The 27,231-nt window shown below is 36.9% G+C and overlaps 1 protein-coding gene across 2 annotated transcripts; it reads left to right on the top strand.

The window, feature by feature from the left end:
- Positions 1-573: 573 nt before the first annotated feature.
- Positions 574-17,709, top strand: LOC146526420 (myb/SANT-like DNA-binding domain-containing protein 3). 2 transcript variants are annotated; one of them, XR_014879413.1, is made up of 5 exons: positions 632-1,134; positions 1,225-1,411; positions 16,520-16,630; positions 16,804-17,142; positions 17,216-17,707. XR_014879413.1 is itself a non-coding variant. In XM_085207148.1 (4 exons), the coding sequence occupies exons 1-3, from the start codon at positions 1,055-1,057 to the stop codon at positions 17,110-17,112; spliced, it is 339 nt and encodes a 112-aa protein (XP_085063274.1). In that variant the 5' UTR covers positions 574-1,054; the 3' UTR covers positions 17,113-17,142; positions 17,216-17,709. The 2 variants fall into 2 exon arrangements, 1 of the variants encoding a protein (XP_085063274.1); XM_085207148.1 differs by lacking the exon at positions 16,520-16,630 and having other exon boundaries at positions 574-1,134; positions 17,041-17,142; positions 17,216-17,709.
- Positions 17,710-27,231: the final 9,522 nt, after the last annotated feature.

Raw genomic sequence — 27,231 nt, 5'->3', positions numbered from 1 at the left:
CACGACAATCATCTTATATATTCCGACAATTATTCTAATTTATCTTTATTTATATTATCTACTATAATTTTTCTAACACATTCGATAAAAATGATAGATAGATAGATAGATAAAACTCTTTATTGCATACATAAACAAACACATAACTATATAGTAAGACAGAAGACGTAGAGTAGCATGCAAGGGCGACCTTATCACTATTAGTGATCTAATATAAATGTTTATTTATTGAAACTCAAATTTATTACATACCTTTTAAATGATGTAATAGCGATTAAAAGGTGCTAGTTGTTTTAATAAGGCATTAGGTAATAAGTTAATTAGTATTAAACAAATGTATTATTTTAAAATAATACAGTTGAGCATGAACACTAATCACTCAAACACACGAAGGAGGTTATACGGTAAAAAAGAGATTATATTACACAATAGGAGAATAAAAAACAAACAAAATTATAAAGAGAGGTCCAGTTAAAGTACTGCCTACTGCAATATATACATGGACATGGGTTAGTAATAAATAGTCTTTTACAAATAAGTTAGTTTATAGTTTAATATTATTATATCTAATATATTTACATAGAGGACTAAATATAAACATTGAACACTAACGGCCGGTTTCTGAATTGAGTATAGTACAAAATCTCAACTAAGTATTCTTAAATGGTTGAGCACGCACTTAAGTTTTTTACGTTTCACACTTCAAAACGTACTTTCGTCAAACTGTAATCAACTGATCATTTGCTCAAATACTTTTGAGCACGGCTGTTGCGTTCCCATACACGTATAAAAACCGATACTTATCGGTAATCTGTTAAATTTTGTATTAAGTTGAGTGTAAAACTAAATTAACATTCCTAAATTGTATAACGTATTTGTGTAATTATTATTTCGTGTAGAAGTGCTTTTTAAAACTAATAATTTCAAATATTAAAATATTCATAATTATAGTAATTGACCGTGTTTCACATGTTTAAATAAAACGGATTATTAATGTCAACCAGAAAATAAATATAAACAACAGAGTGTTACTTTATTTCTAATAAGATCTAAAATGAATAATAAACAAAAAACTAAGCGGGCACCTAACTACACTTTAGAAGAAAAAAACACTCTGCTTTCAATAGTAGCAAAGTAAGTATGTTCAATAATACTATTCTCAATATAAGTATATGGCATTAATATTGTTGTATATTTAGTTCTACTTTTATTACTATGCTTCAGATACCAAAACGTTATAGATTGTAAGAGGACAGGAGCATATTTTGTGCAACAGAAACAGGCAACCTGGAAATCCGTTGTTATGGAATACAACAGCATATGTACGATTGGGCCAAGAGATGAACACATGCTTAAACATTTTTATAACAATATTAAGCATCGCGCAAGAAAAGATTCTGCAATCAAAAATGTAAGTAATAATAATAAATTATATCAGAATACCCATTTTCGCAAACATTTGTATTTAATAGAAAAAACAACAAAAATATTATAAAACTAATATTACTTTATGTCACTACACTTTATGTCACTTTAAGACTTAGGTTCTGAAAAAATTACATTTATTCGTAGAGAGCTTCGCTGACGTTTGTTATGGTTGACACACGTGGTAGTGAGAGTATCTTATTTTTGTGTATAGTATTCATAATTTTTTAGTACAAATTGCAGTTTTTTAAATAAAAGATCTGTGTTGTTAAGGTGGTAGGTTTGTGTAAGTGTTTGTGTTGTTTTTGTCGTTAGATAAAATATATTAATAGGTAAGTTAGGTTAGTTAGTTGTAAAATGGATGCAGAGCATCCACCCGATCCCCCTGACCCTGGAGGTGGCATAGGTGGTTTACAATCGATTTCCCGCAAAAGACAAGGTGATGATACACCTACTAATAACAATGAAGCCATTAAAAAAACAATTATTAACCCGGCCACTGCGACTCCATCCATTCAAAATTTATAAGTCCACCCTTCCCTATCTGAAAGTCCTAAGTCCTACCTTGATACGGACAAAGGCCCTTTCATAGTATATGTGTCAAGGGAAACTCCAGACCCTGCAGCTGGGACTTCCATTAAACCCATTAAATTTGGCCAATTCCTTCACATAAATAAAATAACAAATATCACCAGCGATGGTGTGAAAAGTGTTGGTCGCAACAAAATTAGCGTTGAATTCTCAACAGCTACTGCAGCGAATTTGTTTTTATCCAATCCCATACTCAGCTTATGTAAATATGTTGCTGTTATCCCAACGTTCAATATTACTAGAATGGGTATTGTAAGGGATGTCCCAGTCGATTTTTCACTAGATGAATTTGTAAGTTCCTTGGAGTTTCCCTCTTAAACGTTGCGTAATGCGTTTAAATAGAAAGTGTGTCAGTGAGGGTGTGACTACATGGGTCCCGACTCAGTCGGTTGTAGTCACATTCCGTGGTCAAATGTTGCCTGAAAGGGTCTTTTCATATCATTCATCCCTCCCAGTTGAACCCTATAGATACCCTACTATCCAATGTTTAAATTGTTTTCGATTTGGTCATGTAAAATCACAGTGCAGATCAAAGCCAAGGTGTTACAAGTGTTCAGAGTCCCACAATGGTGAAGCATGTGACAGAAGCAGGGAAAATTTTTATTGTTTATACTGTGAGAGCAAACATTTTGCCTCAGACAAGGACTGTCCTGAGTTTGCAAGGCAACAGTCCATCAAAATTACAATGTCTCAGGAGTGTATATCATATATAAAGGCTTCCGCTCGTTTCCCTCCTGTCCGCAATTCCTATGCCGATATGGCTAAGGAAATATCCTCCCCACCCACACTTTCTAACACCTTATCACCAAACTCATCTGCCCCTGTTACTCCATATAAATCCTACCGAAAGACAGTTTTCCAGTCTCCCCGTCCCCGCGCTCCTTTAGCAAAGGGATATAATAGACAAGCTCATCAAGCCTTAATTGCCAATTGTCCTTCTTCCCTTCCTAATGGTTCTGCTTTAAACCAAGGTGTTGACAGTCCAATGGAATCTAGAAAAGATCTATTGGTTGCACTAACTGAAACCCTTGTGAGTATCTTCCAAACCGCTGATGAACTTCCTATACCGTCCAACGTTGCCCAGAATTTACTAACAATTTATAAAATACTAAACAATGGAGCCACTGAGCTTCCTACAGTGGAATAGTCAAAGTATTCGTGCCAAAAAGCACGAATTACTTAACATTATTTCTCTGTATAATCCTGTCATTATTGCCCTCTCGGAAACATGGTTGGTGCCTGGCTCCCGTTTTAGGGTACCAGGTTTCGCCTGTTTAAGGGAAGACAGAAGTGACGGGTATGGAGGTTGTGCTATCCTTATCCAGCACTCCTCTCCTTATACCCTTATCCCTATCCCTCTTCACAGCCAACAGATTAATGCTGTTGCTGTGAGGGCTTTCAATATCTCCTTCCTCTCGATTTATATCCCTCACACCTCTCCCTCTCTTTTCCTTGAGCTAAAGTCTATTATCTCTTCTCTTCCTAGTCCTGTGTTGGTCCTGGGTGATTTTAACACTCATCACTCATTGTGGGGGTGTTATTACTGTGATGGATTTTCTCCTTCGTTGGTAGACATGATTGATGATGTATCTCTTTGCATTCTCAATGATGGCTCTCCGACTCGTAGGGTTAATCCAAATCAGAATCCTAAGACCGCTGTTGACCTTTCCTTATCTTCTCCTTCTCTTGCTTCCCAGCTATCATGGTCTGTTCTTCCTTCTACCCATGGTAGTGACCACTTCCCTATACTCCTCTCTATACATAATAGACATTCCCCTGCTCCCCCTCTAAATTCTTCCTCTAAATATAATTTAAAACAAGCTAACTGGAATGAGTATGCCGACTCTGTGGATTGCATGCTGGGCAATCTTCCTGAATTCGGTAATTTTGAGAATATCATTCTTTGCTATGATCGTTTTGTCTCTGCCATCTTGTCTGCAGCTGACTTGCATATCCCTAAAAAACACTCCATTCAGAATTGGATGCATTTCAATCCCTGGTGGGATCAGGAATGCTCTGATTCTGTCGATCGGCGAACATTTGCCGAAGAATCATATGCTGCCTGTATGATTATGGAGAATTACATTGAGTACAAGCGCAGAGATGCGAAATTTAGAAACTTAACTGGGAAAAAGAAAAAACTTGGATGGACTAATTTTTGTGAATCCCTTAGTCCTCGTTCTTCTTCCTCACTTGTATGGACGAATGTTAGGAGATTTCGTCGTTCTCTTAACAATAGTTCCAGTCCTACTTCCAATAATCCCTCTCTATGGCTTAATGATTTTGCTAACAAACTTGCTCCTCCCTTTGTACCATCTTATGATTTATTTGTATCCCAACTGATTGAATCTTCGGATGAAATGGATGCAAATTTTTCGTTCGAAGAACTCAAAAATGTCTTAACGGATTTAAGAGATACAAGTCCAGGTGAGGACTGTATCTCTTACTCTTTTATTGCTAGACTAAATGAGAAGTCTAAGAGGCACTTTTTAAATTTAATCAATAACATATTTCAATCAGGTAACATCCCCAAATCTTGGAAGTTCCAAAATGTTATTCCCATCCTAAAACCTGGAAAATCTCCTTCTGATCCTAATTTATACAGACCCATTGCTCTAGCTTCTGCTTTATCAAAAATTATGGAACGGCTTATAAAAAATCGTTTGGAGTGGATAGTGGAGAGCAGAAATATCTTAGCACCCTCTCAGTTTGGCTTCAGAAAGGGGTTAAGTACCACAGATAGTCTCAGTGTTTTTACTACAGACATTCGACGAGCGTATGCCAAAGGAGAGTATTTGGTTGGTGTTTTTCTAGATGTTGCATCTGCATATGATAATGTTCTTCTTCCGGTACTCAGGCAAAAATTGCACCAGCTGAGTATTCCGCCGAGGATGGCTCATTTCGTATGTAATCTGCTGACCGGTAGATCAATATCTGTGAAACATCCACTTCTTACTATACCTCCCAGACTTGTCTGGAAAGGTTTGCCTCAAGGTTCTGCTCTAAGTCCTCTGTTGTATAATTTATACACTCATGACCTTGAATTGTCTGTCAATAGTTTTTGTAACATTCTTCAATACGCTGATGACATCGTCCTTTACTACAGCTCAAAATCTGTGGAGGACATAACTTATCGTCTGAATACTGCTTTACACTATTTAAACCAATGGCTCTCTGATCATGGCTTGGCACTATCAGTAGCAAAGTGCCGGGCGGTAGTATTTTCCAAAAAGAGAGTAACTCCTGATTTTCAAATTTATTGCGGTAATAATATTATCCAATTAGCAGAAAATGTTAAATTCTTAGGCATGATTCTCGATAAAAGACTGAACGGAATTGCCCATGCTGAACATGTCAGTAAAAAATGTGAAAACGGCATCAACGCTTTAAGAGCTGTGTCTGGTGTGTGGTGGGGTGCACACCCTTATACTCTCAAACTACTGTACAATGCCATTATCCGTAGTCACATTGACCACGGATTATTTGTTTTAGACCCCTTTAACAAAGTTGCTACTGAAAAACTCAATAGAATCCAATACAAATGCCTACGAATTATTATAGGTGCAATGAAGTCTTCTCCCACCAACGCACTGCAGGTTGAGTGTGTTGATCCTCCCTATCCTATCCGTCGCCAATTCCTGTGTGATCGGTTTGTTGGTAAAATGTTACAGCTGTCATCCCACCCTCTATGGTCCAAGCTATCTGATTTAGCGGACCTCATTCCTCCGGGCAGGCCCCTACCCTACTTGCTCAATAGTTTCCTGAAATTTACTTCTCTTCCCCATCCCTTGTCCTCTTCTCCATCTAATCCTTTATTCTGTACACCTTATAAAGCTTTAGTGCACCATCCTTCTGTTATCACTAATCTTGGTCTAACCAAGGGAGCTGCTGACACCAACACAAAATTTCAATCCATAGTAAATGAAAATTTTTCAAATCACATCCTCATCTTTACAGATGCATCAAAGCTTTCAAAAGAAAGCTGTGTTGGTGCAGCTTGCTGGATACCAAAATTCAAAATTATATTACAATTTAAATGTCCTCCCGAATCATCTGTGTTTACTGGAGAGGCTGTTGCTTTGTTAGAAGCAATCCGTTTCACAGACTCCCATGACTTTAAACAGACTGTTATTTGTACTGACTCTTTAAGTTGCATATTGGCTATAAAGGGAAATCCATTTCATAGTAAACTAAGGTCTTCAATTATTTTAAGGAATATTTGAAGAACTGTACTCATGTTATTTAAAGGGTTTGGATGTTACTTTGGCATGGATTCCAGGTCATTCTGGAATAAGTGGGAATGAATCTGCAGACTCGTGCGCAAAATTGGCCGTCCAGTGTGGTAATTCAGATCACTCTTCTATTTCGGCCCAGGATCTGTTGTCTCTTGCATTAACTCATTTGGATGTGTCATGGTCTGAATTCTGGGAATTGTCAAAATCTCAGAAAGGTAAATTCTATGGTGCTATTCAACCTAATATCCCCAGGCGATCTTGGTTTTTCTCCCAAAGATTTACTGAACGGAGGATTATATCAACTATTTGTCGCTTGCGCCTAGGACATGCATGTACGCCTGTGCACCTAGCTAAGATCAGGGTCAGGGACCACTCACTGTGTGAATGTGGCCTAGACGACGGTTCCCCTCCTCACATCCTTTTCACTTGCCCGAAGCTAATCCGTCCCTTATACGACGTCCTTCCTCATAAAGTTCCCCGTCCTCTTAATGTTCAATGTTTGTTAATGTTTGTGTTTAGTCCTCTTTGTAAATTTTTATGTAAATATATTAGATATAACAAAATTAAATTATAAGCTAACCTTTGTATTATATTTCTTATTACTAATCTCTGTGTTATGTATATAATTTATTATACTAATTTTAACTTTATTTGTAGGTGAAGGCAATTTTAACTGGATCTTTTTTTTTTCTACATGCATTTTCCTATCGTGTAACACTGTCTATTTTTTACCGTACAACCTCCTTCGTGTCTTCTCCATACAACGTGACATTGGCGAAGTGATATGTGCTCAACTGGCGTGCTCGGAACGCCAGATTTAAAGAACCATACCAGACTTAGGTTCTTTTCCTTTTTTTTTCTGCCATTTTACATTTTATTCTTACCATTTAGTTCTTATCTTTATCTATGTATGTATGTAGTATATATATATATATATGTGTGTATGTATTTGTATGTATGTATATTGATACGGTTATATTTATTTATGTATGAATTACGTTTGCGGCAGTCGAGGGATTGAAAAAAAACCGAATAATTATTAATTATTTATTAATTATATATTAATACAATTATTCTTAAAACTAATGACTGCTTTAATCGAAGTGAGAATAAAGAGTGTTTTTAACTTCTAATAAGATATTATAATTACGAGAATTAAAACACAGGTGCATTGGACAATTCGAAGAAATCGCTGGGTGGTCGCCTGAGATCAGGCGAGTACTTTGGTACGTCAGCATATTCGTAGGGTTAGGGTTCCATAACTCCTCCACCCCTAGAGAGGCAACTATTTGAGAATGTTGAGTGAAAAAGTTGCCGGAGTACACGCTTCCTTAGGATCTTCTGGGTTATCTCCATTTTCCAAACTTTCCTCATTCTTTCCAATAGTTTTCTTATACTTTTTATATTGTAATAAAATGATAAGTGCACCTGCACTGAATAATATTGCGTATACTGGTATGGTTGTATGATATACTGTAGTATCTTTTTCGTGTTCAATGTGTAGCGGTGATTGCATCACAATTTTATCTTTGAGTCTATGGAGTCCATGAAGATTTATAGATGATATATTAATAGTTGTATCTAGGTGAGCAATTTCATCGGATATCTTTATCAATTTTAAGGGCTGTCCTCTTATTTCGTTGTTGTCGTTGATTAACGTAAATTCTTCGGATATAATTTGGCATCCTAGGGGAATAGTTATAAGGTAGCTGCCTTTTAATGATGTAAATTCGTGTTCATTGCATGATATTTGTATCTTTTGATTCTCAGGAAACGATATAATATAGTGCATATCGTCTAGTTTCTCCATAGATCCTCGTAAAAGATTAACTGTAGTTAAGTGACAAGATTCTTTCAATATTTGGTTAATAATTAGCTCGTGGATACAATCGGAATTTGTACGTATCTGATGGTTGAGTTCTACTTGGCAGAGATACCAGCTGCTATGTTTCGGGCATTCGGCCTCTATGTACAAGAATGAATTATCGTTTGTTGCAATGAAAGGAGAGGATGGGATAAGAGCCTGTGATTTTTTATTAGGTACTACTGCTAATCTATATAATAAAAAAATATCCTTAGAAATAATAGGAAATCGGAATATAAAAACTATTTGCTTATTAGCATAGTAAGAAGCCGGTTGAATTATATTATAATATTCTCTTAATTCTAAATTTAAAATACTATCTTTTCCGTAGATAGTCTTAAGCTTGTCTATCATTGAACTTAATATATCTATACTAATCATAGAATGGTGCATGCTTGATGCATGTATAAAAGCTAAACTATTTTCTATTCTTAATAATTCGTTCCTTAAATCGTCTATGTTTTCACTTAATATTACTAATAGTTGGCCAAATTTCGCATATTTAATTAAAGTCAAACCATTATTCATTTTGTTAGAAAGTATTAACATTAAGGTACTATTAATTTTACTTTGATTTTCTACTAGTTGAGTCAAAACGCTATTATATTTAGTGATCCATTCTTTGCTTATGCTTAATTGATTATTAATTTTATTTGTAATTTTCTCTTGATTATGTTCTAATAATTTTATAGCTTCGTTATACTTTAAAGCATCAGTATAGTCTAAGTTCCCTGTAATACTTTTTATAACTGTTCCGAATCCATCAATGATTCCTCTTTTAGATCTAGTGGGTTGTAAGGATTTAATTTGAAGTAATATCTCGTCTAATTTGTTAAGCAAGTAATTTATCTGTATTTCATATACTGAATAATATCTAATGGCATGTACCTAAGTAATTGATTTTTATAATTGTGTAAATGATTCTGTAGACTGTGTGTGCTATCTTTTTAGATTTAATGTCCGCGAATTTAATGTCCTGAAGATGTACCAGGGGTAGCATCGCAAACACTAGGATCCTGTAACAAATTTGCTGCTTTAGGGATTCGCTTTAGTCGCGATTTTGCCATAGGACCACGTTTCTTTTTAGTGTAAATATGTATGGGTAAATCGACAAGGACAGTGTCTTGTGTATATCTAGGGGCTGTTTTCTGTCTTTCAGCTAATGGATCGGGTGCATATTCTATCTCAGGTTCGCGTGTATTATTTCTATTTTCAATAAGGGTCGTTCAGTCACTAAGGGATGATTAGTTAATGATGTCGTACTCTTTTTTCATCCGCTCTTTATAGGTCTGTAAGTATTGTTGTAACATTTGTCGAATGAGGTCAAGGTCAAGACAGTCTCGGGGGTCAAAATGTCCATTTAATAGATCGAAAGGTCTATGAAATTTATTAAGAGGTCTATCGTGACTACTGTCTGCCGTTAACGTAGAGGAATTAGATCGATGAGAGGCGGCTATTGTTGAAGAGTTTAATCTTTCAGGAACCGATACCGTAGAGGAATTTGATACCCTGCGTAAGGTATCGGACGGATTGCCTAATAGGGAATTTAATTCGTCGATTTCGTCTATTAATGAATTTGTTTCTTTTGCATGTATTTCTATTCTAGAGAGAGCGTCCGCGTTAGTATTACTCTTACCTTTTTTATATATCACTGTATAGTCAAATTCGCTTAATCGTAAACGCCATCTCGTAAGCCGTGAATTTGGCTCTTTTAGGTTCATCATCCATTGCAATGGTTTATGGTCTGTAACTATTTTAAATTTCCTTCCAAATAAGTAAGGCCTAAAGTACTTTGTTGCCCAGACTATAGCCAATAATTCTTTTTCTATGGTACTATAGTTTTGTTCACTGTCGTTAAGGGTCCTAGAGGCATAGCAAATTGGTCTATCGGATCCTATAGGGCCTTGTGATAAAATAGCACCTATAGCCACATTGGATGCATCAGTTGTGAGGTTAAATTCTTTATTGAAGTCGGGGTATTGAAGTATTGGGTCATTTGTTAAAACTGTTTTACACTTTTCAAAACTAGATATGTATTCGTCATTTAAAATGATTTTCCTACCTTTTTTTAGACATTGTGTAAGGGGTTTTGTTAATTTTGCGAAGTCTGGAATAAATTTACGATAATATCCAACTAAGCCTAGGAATTGTTTTATTTCTTTTGATGTTTTCGGTATGGGATATTTTTCTATTGCAGCTATTTTTTCGGGGTTAGGTTTAACTCCGTCTGCACTTATAATATGACCTAGAAAAGCTGTCTCTCGTTTTAAAAATTCTGACTTATCCATTTGGATTTTAAAGTTGGATTCTCGTAGTCTCTGAAAAACTTTACTTAAATTCACTATATGCTCCTGTAAGGATGTACTATAGACAATGAGGAATGGTAATAGGTATGAAATAATACTTCAAAGTTCGTTACAGTAAAGTTTTTACGTATACAAATACACTAGTTTGTGTTTCATTAAAAAAAACCAAGTAGTTATGATTTTACAGGCATTTGAAGTTTGCAAAAATTTCAAATGCCGCTAACAGGGTCTGCCAACGGTGATAGGAGATCTCGCGCAGTACTTTGTTTGTTTGTTACTCGATTGTATTTAGTGTTAATACAATTAATTAAAATGGATGAAGGATTCGAAAAATGTCAATCGGATAACCTACCTGTAATAGATAGATTTATGGTTGCCGATTATTTATCGGAAAATAGTGATTTCGTCGCCACAGAAATGCGAGGAGTAAAAATGCGAAGATAAGTTTTGTTGTCTAACTAGTAATATTAATTCAATTTGGGGTATAGATATAGATAATAACTATCTTACGTTATTTAATCTGAAATTATTTATTTAAAACTGTAATGTAACCTAACCTAACTAGTTTCATATTGTAGGTAACGCTATTTGCGTTAAAAGTACCAAACTTTTTATTCAAGTTCAAAGTAGTAAGATTGTTTTATAAGTGAAAATAATATAATAATAATATAACTAAATTCATGGAGTAAGTTGAGCATGCACAATTTTTTTTTAATGTACATTTTTAATATTTTTATATACTCGTATGTATATCTGAATAATATTTCTATTGTGATTATTGAAGATCGGCAAGAGAGAGTTATGGTCGTGATGCGTACTATTGCGTGCTATTGCGTACGTATAAGTTAAAAGAGTAGGTTATGTATGTATTGCCAAATGTAGATTACAGCAGAACACCGTGCACGTATTAAACTATATTATTGCAGCTTGGAATGCAATGAAAAGAAGCAATAAGTTTATACGTAATCTGCGAAGATTGTGCCGCCAGCAGAGGTGATTGTAAACATACCATGGCATTTATAATGGGCTACATCGTCGAATCCCGGCGTGTGTTGCCAGGGTCTGCCTTCCTGCTTAACCTACTCCACTTTACACGATTTGTAACGTCCTGAGTGGTTCGACCATTGGCACTCATGTCTTGCATCACGACATCCAAACACCGCATTCTTGGGCGTTCGGAGGTCCAGCTCCAGGGACAGGACAGACATAGCAAGGAACTTGCATCCGACATAGTTCCTACGCCGGCGCGCAACGTTGCTATACCATCTTAAGCCACGCTCTTGGAGCTTATCCGCTACGTCATGGACCCCAAGACTACCTCGAATGCGTCAGACCGCAGCATCTTCATTTCCGTGACGTGAAGCTCCTCAGCGTGCCGAGATAGTGCTGGCCAACATTTGCTGCCGAATAATAGAACCAGTCAGATGATGCTCTTATATATCAGCCCGTTGAGCTTGGGTGGTATTCTGCGGTCGCACACGACACCAATAACCTCCCACCATTTGGCCCAGGCAGCGCTTATCCAGCCATGGACATCGTGATCGATGCCTCCAGACTCATGCATCCAAGGTACTTGAAACTTTTCCAACTTAACGGCGGGCTCAGGACCTACAAGGACGGTGCTCGAGTTCGGGCTCCCTCAGGCTATGTATTCGGTCTTCGACACATTTTGTTTAAGACCGCTGTTCTCAAGCGCACCCTTCCAGAGGTTCACTTTACGGTCCAGCATTAGTTGCTTCTCTTCAATGAGTGTAATGTCATTGGCATACATCATCAGCCATTGAGGCTAGTCCTGGATGTGAGCCGTGACAGTACACTACAATAAATATGAACGAACTAAAAGCCGAGCCTTGGTGAACCCCCTACTGTAATCTAAAGGGTTTGGTGTCGCCAACAGCAATCCTAACCATCGCGAATCGCAAAGCGGGATCGTGGTACATATCTCTGATAATCTCAATATAGGCCTCAGGGATCCCTTTGGATCGCAATGCCCTCCAAATACATTGACGAGGCACACAGTTAAAGGCCTTCTGCAAATCTAAAAAGGCCGCAAATCTAATGCAGAGCTCTCCTTTTTTTCCTGTATGCCTCCATCAAAGTTCTGAGTAGTCTCTCCATTAAAGTAAAAAGTTAAACTGATTAAGTTTGTGGTAACGCAAGCCAAGCCAAGTGTTGTTGGAAAAAATCAAGCTTTCTAGTATCGATACTACAATAAAAATAATCAAAGCTAAAGATTTTGGTACAACACGCCATGAAACCGCGCAGGATAGAACTGTTTTTTTGACAAAGTACTATCAAAACTTCAATATCTTAAAATACAATGCTCGCTATTACATTATGTATGTGAAAAGAAAAGATTTTTAAAATATACCTATATATTATTTATTAAACGAAACTAAATTTGTGGTGGACCGCCAGCTAAAGAAGAGCGCGAACTGCGAGTGAACGAAGACGAACTGAGCGAGCGAGTTTTGCAAGACCTGTGACGTCACGCGAGTCGGATATGGCCCGACGGAATCTCGCGTCGCGCGCTTACTTTAAAGGACAATATCTCAAAAACTAATAGACGTATCAAAATAATTCTTTCACAAGTATTTTTTGTTTTTAAAAGACAATACGATGAGCTAGAATTTAAAATTAGTGATTATTCTCCATTATATCATCCATATAGACTAGGCAAATAGAGTTTTGTAGGCCTTTCAGCACATCGTCCATCACTCGCTGAAAGGTCGCCGGAGAATTTTTTAATCCCATGGGCATACGAAGGAATTCATAATGTCCATTTTCTACGTTAAATGCCGTTTTATGTATGTCCTGAGGATCTGTTTGTACCTGATAAAATCCGCTGGCTAAGTCTAAAGTCGTAAAATACTGACATTTTCCTAATTTATCTAATACGTCGTTAATGTTGGGGATAGGATATTTATCGTCTATTGTTTTTTCGTTTAATTTGCGAAAATCAACAACGATTCGCCATTTTCTTTTACCGGATGCGTCGACCTTTTTAGGCACCACCCAAATAGGTGAGCTCCATGCCGAATTAGAGGGTCTTATTATTCCTTGATCGAGCATTTGACCTATTTGTTTCTGTCTGTCTTCCTTCTTCATGTCTATGAACATATGGGTATCTATAGCTTTTTGTGTGGACGGGGACTTCGTCGGTGGTTTTAATCGAGTGTTTTAACTTATTTGTAAAAGTAAGAGGCTCGCCTTCTAGATAAAATACGTCAGCGTATTGGCTACATAGTATTTCTAGATTTTTCCGTTCCTCAACGTTAAGATGCTCTGTACGAAGTCGCGTCAGAACGTCTTTTACACGTTGCGATTGTTCATTGCATCTAAAAGTGATATTATTAATTTTTGCATAGACGGCTCGGTCCATTGAGAATATTACGTCATTCCTACTAGGATTTTTTACTTCTACGATACCTCTGCTATTCTTAACGGACGTAAGGCATTCACTAATTATGCAATTTGAAATTTTTTGTTCTTTTACGTATGCTTCGCCATCGTGTATATTAATAGGAATATTTAACAATTTTGATTGTCCTGCTGGGATTATATCTTCATATAAATTTACATTACGGGAGTCATGTACGTATATGGGGTTTGAAGCAGTCTTGGTAATAAGTGTTTTATTTTTATAATCTATTACTGCTTCCCATTTGTCTAACAAATCGGTTCCTATGAGTCCATCGAAAAAATCATGAAATTAATATACATAAAATGTTATATTACGCGGGTCATTAAATTCATTAAAGCTCGGTATAGTTATTGAATAGTCACTTCTAGTTTTGGCATGAACATTACATACTTCAAATGGATCGTAGTTTAAAGGAAAATTATTAAGATATTTTTCTACAACAGTTGGACTTAAAAAGGATTGATTGGCTCCTGTATATGGAAGGTGACGTTGTGTATGTAGATTAATTTCTATCTTAAGGTGTCGGACTTGGAGATTTTCTGAAAATCCTGCTCATTATCGTCAGATGTAATCTCATTAATGGTTTCTATTTGTGACGTAGTGGGATTATCGGTATAGTTTTGGGGATAAGCTTCATAGTAGTCATAGTCATAGTCATAGGGGTATTTTATGTATTCGTTACTGTAATACGGTTCAAAGTCTGTGTAATAATCGTACGAGTAATCGTCTTCAAAGTTATTAAAATTTATTTCCCTTGATTTAAAATAATTTCTCGGGGGAGGATTACCGTATTTTAACCAATTATGTCCTGTAAGTGTATGCTGTGTTGGTGGCAGTGGTCGAGACACAAAGTGGCTCACACCGCTCATAGGTCTAGGAAATCCATTGCCTTGATTGGGCTTCTGTGTGTTACTATTTCGAGGCGGTAACTTAAACATATGACTGTTAGGGTTGTAGTTCGGAGGTGGTGCACCGAACATTCTTTGTGTGTGCGTGGGTAGTCTAGGGTGTTGGTGTTCATTATTAAATTTAAAAGGCTGTGTGTTAGATCTATTTTGGTATATAGGTATACTTAGTGGAAATGTGCGTGGTGCGAATGTGTGGTGAGTAGCGTTAGGTCTAGCGTTACGGTTTTGTTAAATTTTGAAACCTCGTAACGGCTGTGCATGTACATAGTATTAAGTTCTTCCTGTACATATTCCAGAGCTTTTTCTATAGTTGGTGGTCGCATACAACGAATGCGGGATCCTAATGGTTCTTTAAGACCACGAACATAGGCCTGCATTGTTACTTTTTTATATAAATCGCGCTTTGCTTCGATAGTGGTGGATAGTGTCTCATGTAGTGTAACATAGGTCATTAACATGCTAAACAAATTTTGACAATGGTCATAAAATTCTTGAGGGCTTCTATTACCTTGTGTGGCTAAGGAGAGATCATTGTATAGGGCGGTCTCATCCCTTTGGTCGGAAAAGTTATTAATTAAAAGTGTTTTAATACCTAGCCAACTATCGGGTATTCCGTTTGAATTAATTTTGCTTGCTGCTGTGCCCGTTATCTTGTTTAAAATTCCATTTAACAAACATACGTTAGAAAATTCACTACCAGGTAATTCACTAAGATATTGGATCGCTAAATGGTCACAAATTTGAATAAATCGAGTTAAAATATTTGGGTTCCCGTCGAACTCCGGGACAAGGCGGAGGGCCTTAAATATGGTGTCCGGATCGTGAGACATGTTAACTAAATTAATTAAATTAGAATAACTACAATCTAAATTTAAATTTTTTATTTCTTGCGAATTAATATTTCTTAATCTATCTATACCTAACCGACGGGCTTGCCTAGATGGAGGCTCTCGGGTCCTAGATGTGTTAGGATGGAAAATTTTGGTAACTTATGAATAGGAAGGAGCCACACGAGAACAATTCTTATGTACTCACATAAATTGCATTATCTGGTCTCTTCTCAGTTGAATCGAAGGCTGGATTCTACTCCCGGCTGCCACAGGTCCGTAGATTCTGGATTCTCGAACGGTGCTCGATAGCCACCCGGGCGGCACGCGACGCGATGATAATTATCGAGTAATTAATTTAAACCGATCGCGAACCGGCCCGCGAAAATCCTACCGACTGCGCCAATTACGTTTGCGGCAGTCGAGGGATTGAAAAAAAACCGAATAATTATTAATTATTTATTAATTATATATTAATACAATTATTCTTAAAACTAACGACTGCTTTAATCGAAGTGAGAATAAAGAGTGTTTTTAACTTCTAATAAGATATTATAATTACGAGAATTAAAACACAGGTGCATTGGACAATTCGAAGAAATCGCTGGGTGGTCGCCTGAGATCAGGCGAGTACTTTGGTACGTCAGCATATTCGTAGGGTTAGGGTTCCGTAACTTATGCTTTGTATGTGTTATGTATGGTAAATATATTGTTATTTATTTTATACCCTTAATTATATTTTTTTTGCACCCTACCCCTATCTTAATTTGCTATGTCCTCTGCCTTAAGGTTGCCTGGCAGAAATTGCTATTAAGCAATAAGGCCGCCTTTTGTACATTTAGATAATGTTATTGTATTTTTGTGTCTTTTCTTGGGTGTACAATAAAGAGTTATTATTATTATTATTATTATTATTATTAATATTACATAAATGTTTAGAAAACGATACTTGGAGCAATTGTCTGTTCAATCAAATGAAGACTTTTCTTTACAACCATCGACTAGTAGCCAAGCCGAGCTGTGGTTGTTGAAGTGGCAAATAATGAAAGTGTATGTAGACTTTAAAATGATTAAATAATTTATATTTTTTATAATATAACTCTATCTATAATGTTACAATATACCTCATTTAAATGATAAAATAAACTTTAATAATGTCTAAACAGATCATTTTTTTTAGAAGAGTTGTGGGAATTTCATGTTAATATTTTTTTTGTTTACAGATTATTATAAGTGAAAATCTACTAAAAGATTTCAAGAAGTGTGCTGATGATCAGGTTTAAAGTGTTATAGGAAAAAAAAATATTTTGGGAAACATAAAATATCACCTCTTGTGGCGGTTGAACAGTTTCCAATACATGCCAGTTCAAATCCTATTTTTATATGTTTACCAAATAAATAGTAATACAAGCTTATAATTTATGTTAAAATAGTTTTTAACTGCCTCAATATTTTTTCAGAAAAATATTAAGAAAACAGGTGGTGGTACTAAATACTCTCAGTTTTGGATAACCAAATACACCCCAATGTAAACCCATATGATGAAGCAGCTGAATATTTTGGTAGGCCTAGATCCTAAATTTTACAATTAACCAAAAAGTATATTGATATATTTATTAAAATTATTTTTTTCAGGTGAAAATGTTGAAGAAAATTCCAAAAAAAGAGTTGGAACAAAAATCCAATCCATCTATAGATAGGAAAAGGAAACAAAAACTGCAAAGAACTACCTTATTAAAAACACAATCAGCAGAAGCGCTAAAAAGAATTTATTTTAAAAAAATAATTGAGTTGGCCTATTACCAAAAAAAAACTGAAATGCAAAGGTTTAGGTCTGAAAAAAAGAAAAATGAATTAGAAATTGAATTATTAAAGATTAAACTAGAAAAGGCCAAAAAGGATTTAATTTAAAGGAATACATCATACTTATAAATGTTAATTTTTTTACTCTTTTTTATTTTGTTTAGTTTTTTTTTCTTTAATTTTAGTGTGGACTGATATTATTATAGAAATATTTACAAATAATATGTTCCTAAATGTTAAATGAAAATTTTATGTTAAAATTTTATACTATTATTATCAATATCTGTGATTTTTGAGACTGCTAGGTTTTAATTAGGATTAAAAAAACTAATTTTATGTAAAAAATTGTTTTATTTATTAGCCTTTTATGTAGACAAATACTATTTAACAAAAAAAAATACAGTCGAATTGATAACCTCCTTTTCTTACAGAAGTCGGTTAAAAAATTACAAAGAACCTATATACAAATACTATTTAACACTTAATATTATACTGATATAAATTTAATCTAATACAATGAGCCATGACTCATAAGAGCATGAGTAAAATAATTTTAATACATACAAGTAACAAATCTATGTAAAAAGGTATTTTATTACATTTTTAATAATAATAATACACTTATATAATGTGAAATATATATTAAAATGATAACACAAGTTTCAAGTATGAAGCAAAACTGATTTATTTTCAAAGTACCCCACACTACAATTATCAAATATAAATGTCAATGTAGGTACACAATGTAACCACTATAAATTATATATAACATATCTTTCCCCCATACCCATACATATTGAAATACTCATTACAATACAATTAAACAGTTAACAAAATAATAAATTACAAAATATTAATCTAATCAGTGCTTGGGATTCCAATTATATCTGGCCACAATTCTGGTGGTGGTATCTCAATAGGCATATCCGGTGTAGCTGTTCCAGATCTTGAGCTGCGAGCAGTACGGTCATCAACAATCGGGTCCTGGTCAATTACTGGTGATGTTACAGTACGTGCTAAGATCTGGTCAGCATGTCTACGTTGCAGCTCACCATCTTCCGTTCGCACCCTGTAGGAGCTAGGACCCTCAATCATCTCGACAGTAGCTCTTTTCCACTTCTCACCTGGACCATACATCCGTATTAGCACTGGTTGGCCCTCAGCAAAAGTGCGTGCGGGTGTTCTGTGTGCCGCTGCCTCCAGTTGCATCTCAGTAGTAGAGGGTACTGAGTCCGGGTGGAGAGATGATATTGCTGTCCTATATCTACGACCGTTCAATAACTCTGCAGGCGTTTTATTTGTTACGCTGTTTGGCACCGTACGAAGATAGTATAAAGCTTTACTCAATTTCTCACTCCAAGGCATCTCAGACGACGACATTTTCTTTAATTTATTCTTGAACGTCTGAATGGCACGTTCGATCTGCCCGTTAGTTGCCGGATGATACGGCGGTGAGTACAAATGTCTGATTCCATTTTTAGATAAGAATGAATTGAATTCATCAGAGCTAAATGCTCTTCCATTGTCCGACACTAAAACCTCTGGAAGTCCCTGTGCAGCAAATATTTTCCTCAAAACTACGACGACTGTGGATGCACTCATTGAGGGAATGATTTCAGCTTCAAACCATTTGCTGTAACTATCAATCAACACAAGAAAAGTTTTTCCTTGGAATGGTTCTGCAAAATCTATATGAACACGGTTCCACGCTTTATCTGAGGTAATCCACGTTTGTGGGTCTGCTGGTGGATTATTTTTGACTACCTGGCATAGTTCATGTAGGGAACATTACTTATTCTAAATTAATATTATTACATTTACTAAAATCATCCGCACGCAGCGCATTGGAACAATTCAAACCTGTTCCGAGTTTTTTTGCTATGCGTGTCGTAGGCTGCTAGCTAGCATCGCCACGTTTAAAGAGTCGGCTAGAATCGCTTGCGACATTCACTTGTGTATCCATTGCTCTCTTAGCTTGCATTCAATTCTCAACCTTAACTTCTTGCTATTACGTGCTAGTTTAGCTTGTATTTTCTATTGGTATTTATTTAAATTTCTTTATTTCCTTCTGTGATCATTTTCTCTTCACGTATCTGTGAGTTAAATAAATTTGGACAATTTCTCCACAAAATTTCGATTTTTAATTTTACTCATTTAGTGTAAAATAAATAAGATCATATTAAATAGTGGTATCACATCTCAACCGCTATATTGGTGACCCCTAAATTGGTGAGCACTACAATAAATACCCGCATATGTTACGCGAGAGGCCGTTCCTGCATCAAAGAAGATAATAACAGCACCAAAGGCTATCTCTCAATCTGACGTGGAGCAGACACTTGAGAGGCGGACAAGAAGCGGAAGAAGAGTCAAGTTTCCAGACTACTATCGCCCTTAACCAGGTCTCTGGGGGGGAGTACTGTAGGGAACATTACTTATTCTAAATTAATATTACTACATTTACTAAAAACATCCGCACGCAGCGCATTGGAACAATTCAAACCTGTTCCGAGTTTTTTTGCTATGCGTGTCGTAGGCTGCTAGCTAGCATCGCCACGTTTAAAGAGTCGGCTAGAATCGCTTGCGACATTCACTTGTGTATCCATTGCTCTCTTAGCTTGCATTCAATTCTCAACCTTAACTTCTTGCTATTACGTGCTAGTTTAGCTTGTATTTTCTATTGGTATTTATTTAAATTTCTTTATTTCCTTCTGTGATCATTTTCTCTTCACGTATCTGTGAGTTAAATAAATTTGGACAATTTCTCCACAAAATTTGGATTTTTAATTTTACTCATTTAGTGTAAAATAAATAAGATCATATTAAATAGTGGTATCACATCTCAACCGCTATATTCACATGCACTCACCGTTCTTTCGATCTGGTTATCCATGCCTACCCACCATACGTACCCTCTAGCATATGCCTTTGTCTGGACGATCCCCGCATGTGGGGCATGTAATAGTTTAAGTACCTGGTCTTGAAGAGCCGCAGGTATAATGACTCTATTGCACCACAATAAACACTCTTTATTGTGTGAAAGAGCCTCTCTTCGCGTCCAGTATGGTTGCAGCACAGGGTCGCTATTACGTGGTGGCCAACCATGTAAAACATGAAACGAAACTCTTCTCAATATAGGATCCTTCTTGGTGAGTTCAGCAATTTTGCGCACGTCCAAATTCCAACCCCTAGGCTGCTCCTCCAAAAGTAAAACATCTCTAACCATGTCTCTAGTCGCTGTCGATGTATCCGGGGCTGTACATCTGCTTAGCGCGTCTGCGTTACCAATCAGCTTCCCGGGTCTATATTTCGTGTCATAATCGTAACACCCCAGCTTCAAAGACCAGCGCAACATTCTCGGTGAAATCTGATCCGGTATAGGTTTCTCCCGGTTGAACAAACCGATCAACGGCTTGTGATCCGTCACAATAGAGAACTTCCGGCCCGCTAAGTAGTCATGAAATTTTGTCAATCCAAAAATTATAGCCAGTGCCTCCTTATCGATTTGGCCATATCTTCTTTCATGCGCTTGCATCGTTCGTGATGCCATCATTATCGGCCTTTCTGAACCGTCGTCCATGACATGTGCTATGATAGCCCCCAGACCATACTCCGACGAATCACATATAAGGAGTAATTCTCTGTTGATATCGTAGCCAACCAACGTTCGATCCGACGATAGTAACCCCTTGGCCATCTCAAATGCTTCCTGTTCCTTTTTACTCCATCCCCAAGGCCTCTTTGACTCAAGCAAGCGATATAAAGGTTCCAACACGGTTGCCTTGTTTGGCAAAATTTTTTCATAAAAGTTATATAAGCCTAGAAAAGCCCTTAAAGTTTCTTTGTTAGTTGGCGCCGATTTTTCTTGTATCTCTTTCACCTTTGCAGGGGATGGGTGCAGGCCTTCTGCATCAATCATATGTCCCAAAAACGTAATACTATCAGCTGCAAACACACATTTCTTTAAGTTAAGACGCAAGCCCATCTCTTTAAGTTTCAATAACACATTTCTTAGGCGTTGATTGTGTTCATGTAATGTCTTTCCTGCTATGGCAATGTCATCCAATAAACATGCCACTCCATCCATCCCCGCGAGGGCAGACGACATCACTCTCTGAAAAATACCCGGGGCTGCACTCACACCGAAAGCTAGCCTATTCACCTTCGTCAGACCAATAGGTGTGTTGAGTGTCAAGAGCATCGCAGTTTCTTCATCTACCTTTAATTGAGTATAGGCTTGTTTCAAATCCAATTTAGTAAATATACGCCCTCCACTAAGTTTCACGAAAGCCTCAGTTGATGTTGGTAGGGGGTAAGTATCCGTGTCTATAGCTGCATTTACCGTTGAACGCGTTGCACCAGGCGTTGCAATTCATCTTCAACCTGATGTTTCAATGGAAACGGAACGGGGCGTGCTTTCAAGAAACGTGGCGTTATATTTGGCTTAACATTTAACGAAACTTCCGGCCCTTTGTACATCCCTAGACCTTCCATAAATAAATCAGGGAATTCTTCTTTATAAGGCCTAACTTGCTCGGCGGACCAACACAGGCCTGAAATCTGCAGTCCTAACGCCTGAAACCAATTTCTCCCCAACAGGCTTGGTTCACGACCGGAGACCACCACGAGCTCACATTGGGCTGCCTTGTCTCCGAGTACTGCGCGTACATTCGCAATACTTAACACTTTCAAGGGGTCATGAGTCCACGTCATGAGTTTTAAATTGGTAGAATTCAAAAGCGGGGGGGTGAGCCACAGTTTGTGATACGTCTCCTCAGATATTATTGTCTGAAAGCTTCCTGTTGCATAAAATCGCAAAGCTATCAATAACTGCAACATAGGAGAAATGCAATCCCGTCGTTGTATGTTACGCACTAACTTTGGCTTGATTTTGTTCAGAATAAATGTGACTGACGTTTTGGTGAATCGGAAGCGACTCTTAAATACTTCTTCACTGTAGTCCGTGAAGAAATCAGGTCGATTTCTTGGTATTCTGCGTCGTTGTCATTAAATATACATTGTCATAGTAAACACAGTGACAATCATATGATAGAAACGAGAAATAAAGATAAGCTTGTTACACCAAGTTTTCGCCTCCAGAAAGTTAATAAATCCTTTATGGGTCTGAGTGTTATACTATGTATGTTATAATATATATGTTATACGTGTATATAATAAAATTCCGCAATGTATTCTTAGTTTGCCACTACAAAAGTTTAAAATATCTGTAAAAAAAATTCTAACAAGTAAAGCGTATTACACTGTTCAAGAATATCTAGAGGATAAGCATGTATGGAATTAATGTCTACTGAATGTAATGCAGGATAGCTGCCAGCTAATGTAATAGATTGTACCATTGATTTTGAAAAGAGCAACTGTTGAGTTTCTTGCCGGCTCTTCTCAGCAGAACTGCCTTCCGAACCGGTGGTAGCTTTTTGTTCATATGTTCATTCGACGATTCAAAAGTGCTTATAATAATTGCCTATTTGAATAAAGAATATTTTGAATTTGAATTTGAATTTGTTGCCTGCGTGGACGCAGTGGAGGCATCGCAAAGACGACAAAGATGTATCGTTGTCGCTCATTATCTTAAAAATATAGATTGTACTTCGTATATAGTCCAGATAAAATTATATCGTCGCGAAAAACAATTTATTATTTGGGATGTGACGATGCACAGCATCTGTGAGAGGGCGCTGTATACTTCCCTTTGATTATCCAATGATGTTCACTTCCGGTTGCTGTTTTGGACCAATCAGCGATTCGCCGGAAGTCACGTGGTCTCAGGTGGTAGGGCGCCGGAACGTATAAAAGGCGACACTACGCTTCTTACCTCATAGCGTCGTTATTTCCCATCAGAGTAACATTGTTTAAAAGTGAAAGTGCCGTGGTAAGTGTTGGAGGTGGAATTTCTTCACATCGTGAACCGGATTTCTACATCGGGCCTACTCCTGGGAAGGCCTCCAGCAAAGATGTTCATCCTCATCAGAGAATTTGTTTTTGTGAAAATCAAAGGTAAAAAATGGACAACGGGTGAGTCATTTGAACCTCTTGTTTAACAAGTATCTACATGCATGTAATTCTGTTCTATTGCTTGGTATCATATATACCAATACAGTAGTGGATTCTGAGCTTCACCGAACACGGCTGTGTTATAACCTACAATAAGGTTAGGTTAGGTTATCTCAGATTTTCAGCAGTTATGGCCCAATTTTATTCAGTTAACGGGCATTGCAAAAAGCAAGAGGACTCATCGCTTGTTTCACGCTCTTGGGAACGTTCTCAGCATAATATCATGCGATGTAAACGGAGTTTACTAAATAAATCGGTTTTCACCGAGTTTACTTAGTTGTATATTATCTATTAATATACTACCTTCGTTTCAATGCGATAAATTCGTTAGGAGCGTATCCTGAGCGAGTTCTGAAAAAACTGTTCTCATCATATATATCAGGGAAGCAGATTATTTAATAGTTGCTAGTTGTCAAAACTAGATGGCGTTGCCCGTCACTCTGACGTGACACCGATCGGAAGTGGGATCGGAACAAGCTCCGGTCCCAACCACCTTTTATTTATTTGTAATAGGATAATTACTAACGTTGTTGAAATGTTCGGGAGCGTATCCTAAGCGAGTTAACGAATAACAATGGATATATCTGTGTGAGTTTCTTTTAGCTTCTTTTGACAATTGCAAGCGAATACTCGGAAGAATTAGACACAAGGATTCGAAGACAATTTCAAAGCCTCCTGGCAGGAAAAGTGTTTAAAAAATGTGTCTCAATCCTGGAGGAGAGAGGATAAAGGAATTGTGGATTTCCTGCTTATTCGTGGTTACTGCCATCGCTATGAACGTCATAACATTTAGCAGTGGGCGTCATAGTATTTGGCAATCAAGGGATCTTCTGTATGGCCTCTTCGGCAAAGATTCTAGCCAGTCACCTTATCTTAGTTGCCTTAAGGGGGACTCGGACTATTACTTGACATAAGGTATGTCCAATTATTTAAAGTGCATTTATCCGTACATTAGAATTTAAAAAATCTCGGTACTATTTTAATTAGGAATGCTCTCAATTGTACGGGAGGGGGGCAGTTATAAGGAGGCTGCCTCTGAGCGTATCGGAGGCAGTGGCTGATGGTTTGGGCTCCGTAGGCCCTTCCCGGTTTAATCGCGGGAATGCATCTAGCCATCTACCTCCATGCCACCAATAATCCTTTTCCAAGATTATTTGAAGCAGTTAGACCTTCGTCAACCCTACATGCATCAAAATTGAGAAGCATGCGTTGAGTATAAAACTCTAGCACATTTAATTATACATTAGCAATTCTCAGGTATCGGTGCATACCGGATATCGGTAGTTTGGAGTGAGAACCCGCCGACTGGTAACACAAGCCCAGAACTTAGTACAAGGGTATTGCATGATTGTTAATAACTTTATTTAAACAGATACAGATACACTGTATCTTTCTGTATACATTGTGTTGAGAAATACGGAGGCTGCCTCTGGATATATCGGAGACGGGTGTAGATGGTTTGGGGCTCTGAAAACTCTTTTCGACTTAATAAAGAGCATTCTCCATATTATCTCTGGCTTTATCCAATAAGAATTTTCAAGCGGTTCGAGAAAGCAAGAATAGAAAATAGTTCGACTCACGTTCGACAACTGATAAAGCAAACCAATAGGAAATTTTGTAATAGATAACGAAAGGTTTATCAAAAAAGAATAAAAAGTTCGATATATGGATTGTTAAGTAATGGATAAAAAGAAACAATGTGTCTAAAACTAAATTAAAGTCCACATAAGTATTATAAAAAGTCACCGAAGGTTTCTTCGGCTAATTTGGCATTATCCTCGTGCCAGTGAGTGCACATCCCCATGAGTACCTCGGCAAAAGTATTTAATACCTGACGTACTATATATTAGAAACTGTCTATACCTGTTGTGTATCGCAGTAACCATCAGAATTGAAGCTGATGTAGTATAAGAAATCTGTAATCCAGCAGAAAATATTTGGAAGAAGTAAAAATTTGCATCTAAATAGAAGGAAATGTTGGTAAGAAGCAGGAGAAAGTGGAAAAGAAAAGCCATTAAATAATTCAGAAGGCAAATCAAGACGAAATTAGTCTCCAAGAATTACAGACGACAACCTTTTATTACTAAGTTGTTGGATACCATAAAGTATGATACACAATAATAATGCAAAAAGACTATCAAAAAGTTTCATTCATTTTTTGTAACTTTGGTTCCAGAGCTGGGAAAAGTTAATGAAAATAATATCTTCATGGAACATGAGGGCTGTGTAAAGGTAGTTGTGCTAATTATTACTGTCAACAGTCTTGTTATATGATGTCTGCATATAGACCTTGGGCGATATCCGCGTGCGTAACGTAGGTATTCCGCTGCTTATTGCCTTGAGTTTTGCATAATCTGAACCTGGCTAGCGAGGTGTACACGTAGTCGCAACTCCAATATGGCGGTGAGCATGTTGGATGTCTACGACATCAAGTCCGGGGAAATCGGACGTTTGAATTGAGTACATCTGTATTTAAATCGTATAAATTTTGACACTGTAAAGTTACTTCTAAAGGCGAATTTCAGAGGGTGAACTATTGTAGTTCTAAAATACAGCTAAGAAGCGATAATTGAAATATTATAAAATTGATAACTTTATATGTCAATGTATAGTAGTATCAATTACTTATAACTTTATTACACTTCGAAGAATGATATAAGCATTAGTCGGCCTAAATTTTGGTTGAAAAACTAATGAGCTTATAAACTCACATTTTCTAACGCGTCGTATGTCAAATCCAGTTTTCTTCAAAACTGTACCTAAGTAGCAGATAGGACATTCACATCATGAATTGTCGGTCGGGTCGCGGTTCTGGTGAGTATTCATTGATGCTTTTATGAAGTTATAATACTCAAAGTGTGTGATGATGGACTTAAATTTTACAAAGGTGTTCAAAGGTTTGACCAGTTTAACTCTAAATTGGAAAAATTGGAACATATTATTGGGCTGAGTACATAGTATTTTGTAAAGCATTCTATTAAATGCTCTAGTGTTACTAATATGTTGTACTAATGGCATCAATTACAAGGTAAAAATTAACTCGGGTAACTATTTCATCATCATCATCATCATCAGTCTGTCTTCGTCCACTGCTGGACGTGGGCCTCTTCAATGGCGCTCCGCTGGGCTCAATCTTCGGCTCTCTGCATCCGGACGTTGCCGCCACTTTGCGGACATCGTCACCCCATCTAGCGGGAAGACGTCCTACATTACGCTTGGTATCAGGCGTGGTATCCACTCTAGAACGCGTCTCTACTTACTATAAATTTATTATAGTTGTAGTAAGAAAGTATGGAGTTGGCCGGTTCTATCTAGGACCTGCTGTCTGAGCCGGATTTAATTTTCAATAGACCGGACGACATTTTCATGGGCATTTCGATCCTGCTCGTACTTCTAATATCATATTTCGTTTAGAAATATTTCGGTGAAACAGGTGAGACCTGTTGAAAATTACGCTCTAGAGACGGTGGTGTCATCCTAAGAAAAATGTTTTTCTAGGTTCTACATTAAGAATCTAGCTAGACCACCGGAAACAGGCTACAAAAGGTAACAATTTTGTGTAATTTAGAGGGGAGGCTACGCAAGGGCTTCAGGAATAATAATCGATACTTATATAAACAGGTTAGTAAATTATTATCAAAAGAAGTGAGCACGTCTAAGCTTATTATTTAGACGGTTATGAGAGCTTCCTTTCCTACTCATGCTTATCAGCGAGTTGCGAAACATCTTTCTAAAATCTTTTCATCTAAAATTTGCTTGTAAGCAGATTATAAGTA

The sequence above is a fragment of the Heliconius melpomene genome, unplaced genomic scaffold (assembly GCF_056956725.1).
Source record: "Heliconius melpomene rosina isolate 202511_hmr_F unplaced genomic scaffold, ASM5695672v1 ptg000045l, whole genome shotgun sequence".
NCBI classification, from domain to species: domain Eukaryota; kingdom Metazoa; phylum Arthropoda; class Insecta; order Lepidoptera; family Nymphalidae; genus Heliconius; species Heliconius melpomene.
Note: the sequence above shows the minus strand (reverse complement) of the source record. Positions and strands in the feature narration are given on the sequence as shown.

Excerpts from the sequence above, each read along its gene's own strand:
- LOC146526420 (XM_085207148.1), top strand. The coding sequence starts at position 1,055 with ATGAATAATAAACAAAAAACTAAGCGGGCACCTAACTACACTTTAGAA. Across the intron at positions 1,135-1,224 it reads CTGCTTTCAATAGTAGCAAA|ATACCAAAACGTTATAGATT; the intron begins GTAAGTATGTTC and ends ACTATGCTTCAG. Across the intron at positions 1,412-17,040 it reads AAGATTCTGCAATCAAAAAT|AAAAATATTAAGAAAACAGG; the intron begins GTAAGTAATAAT and ends ATATTTTTTCAG.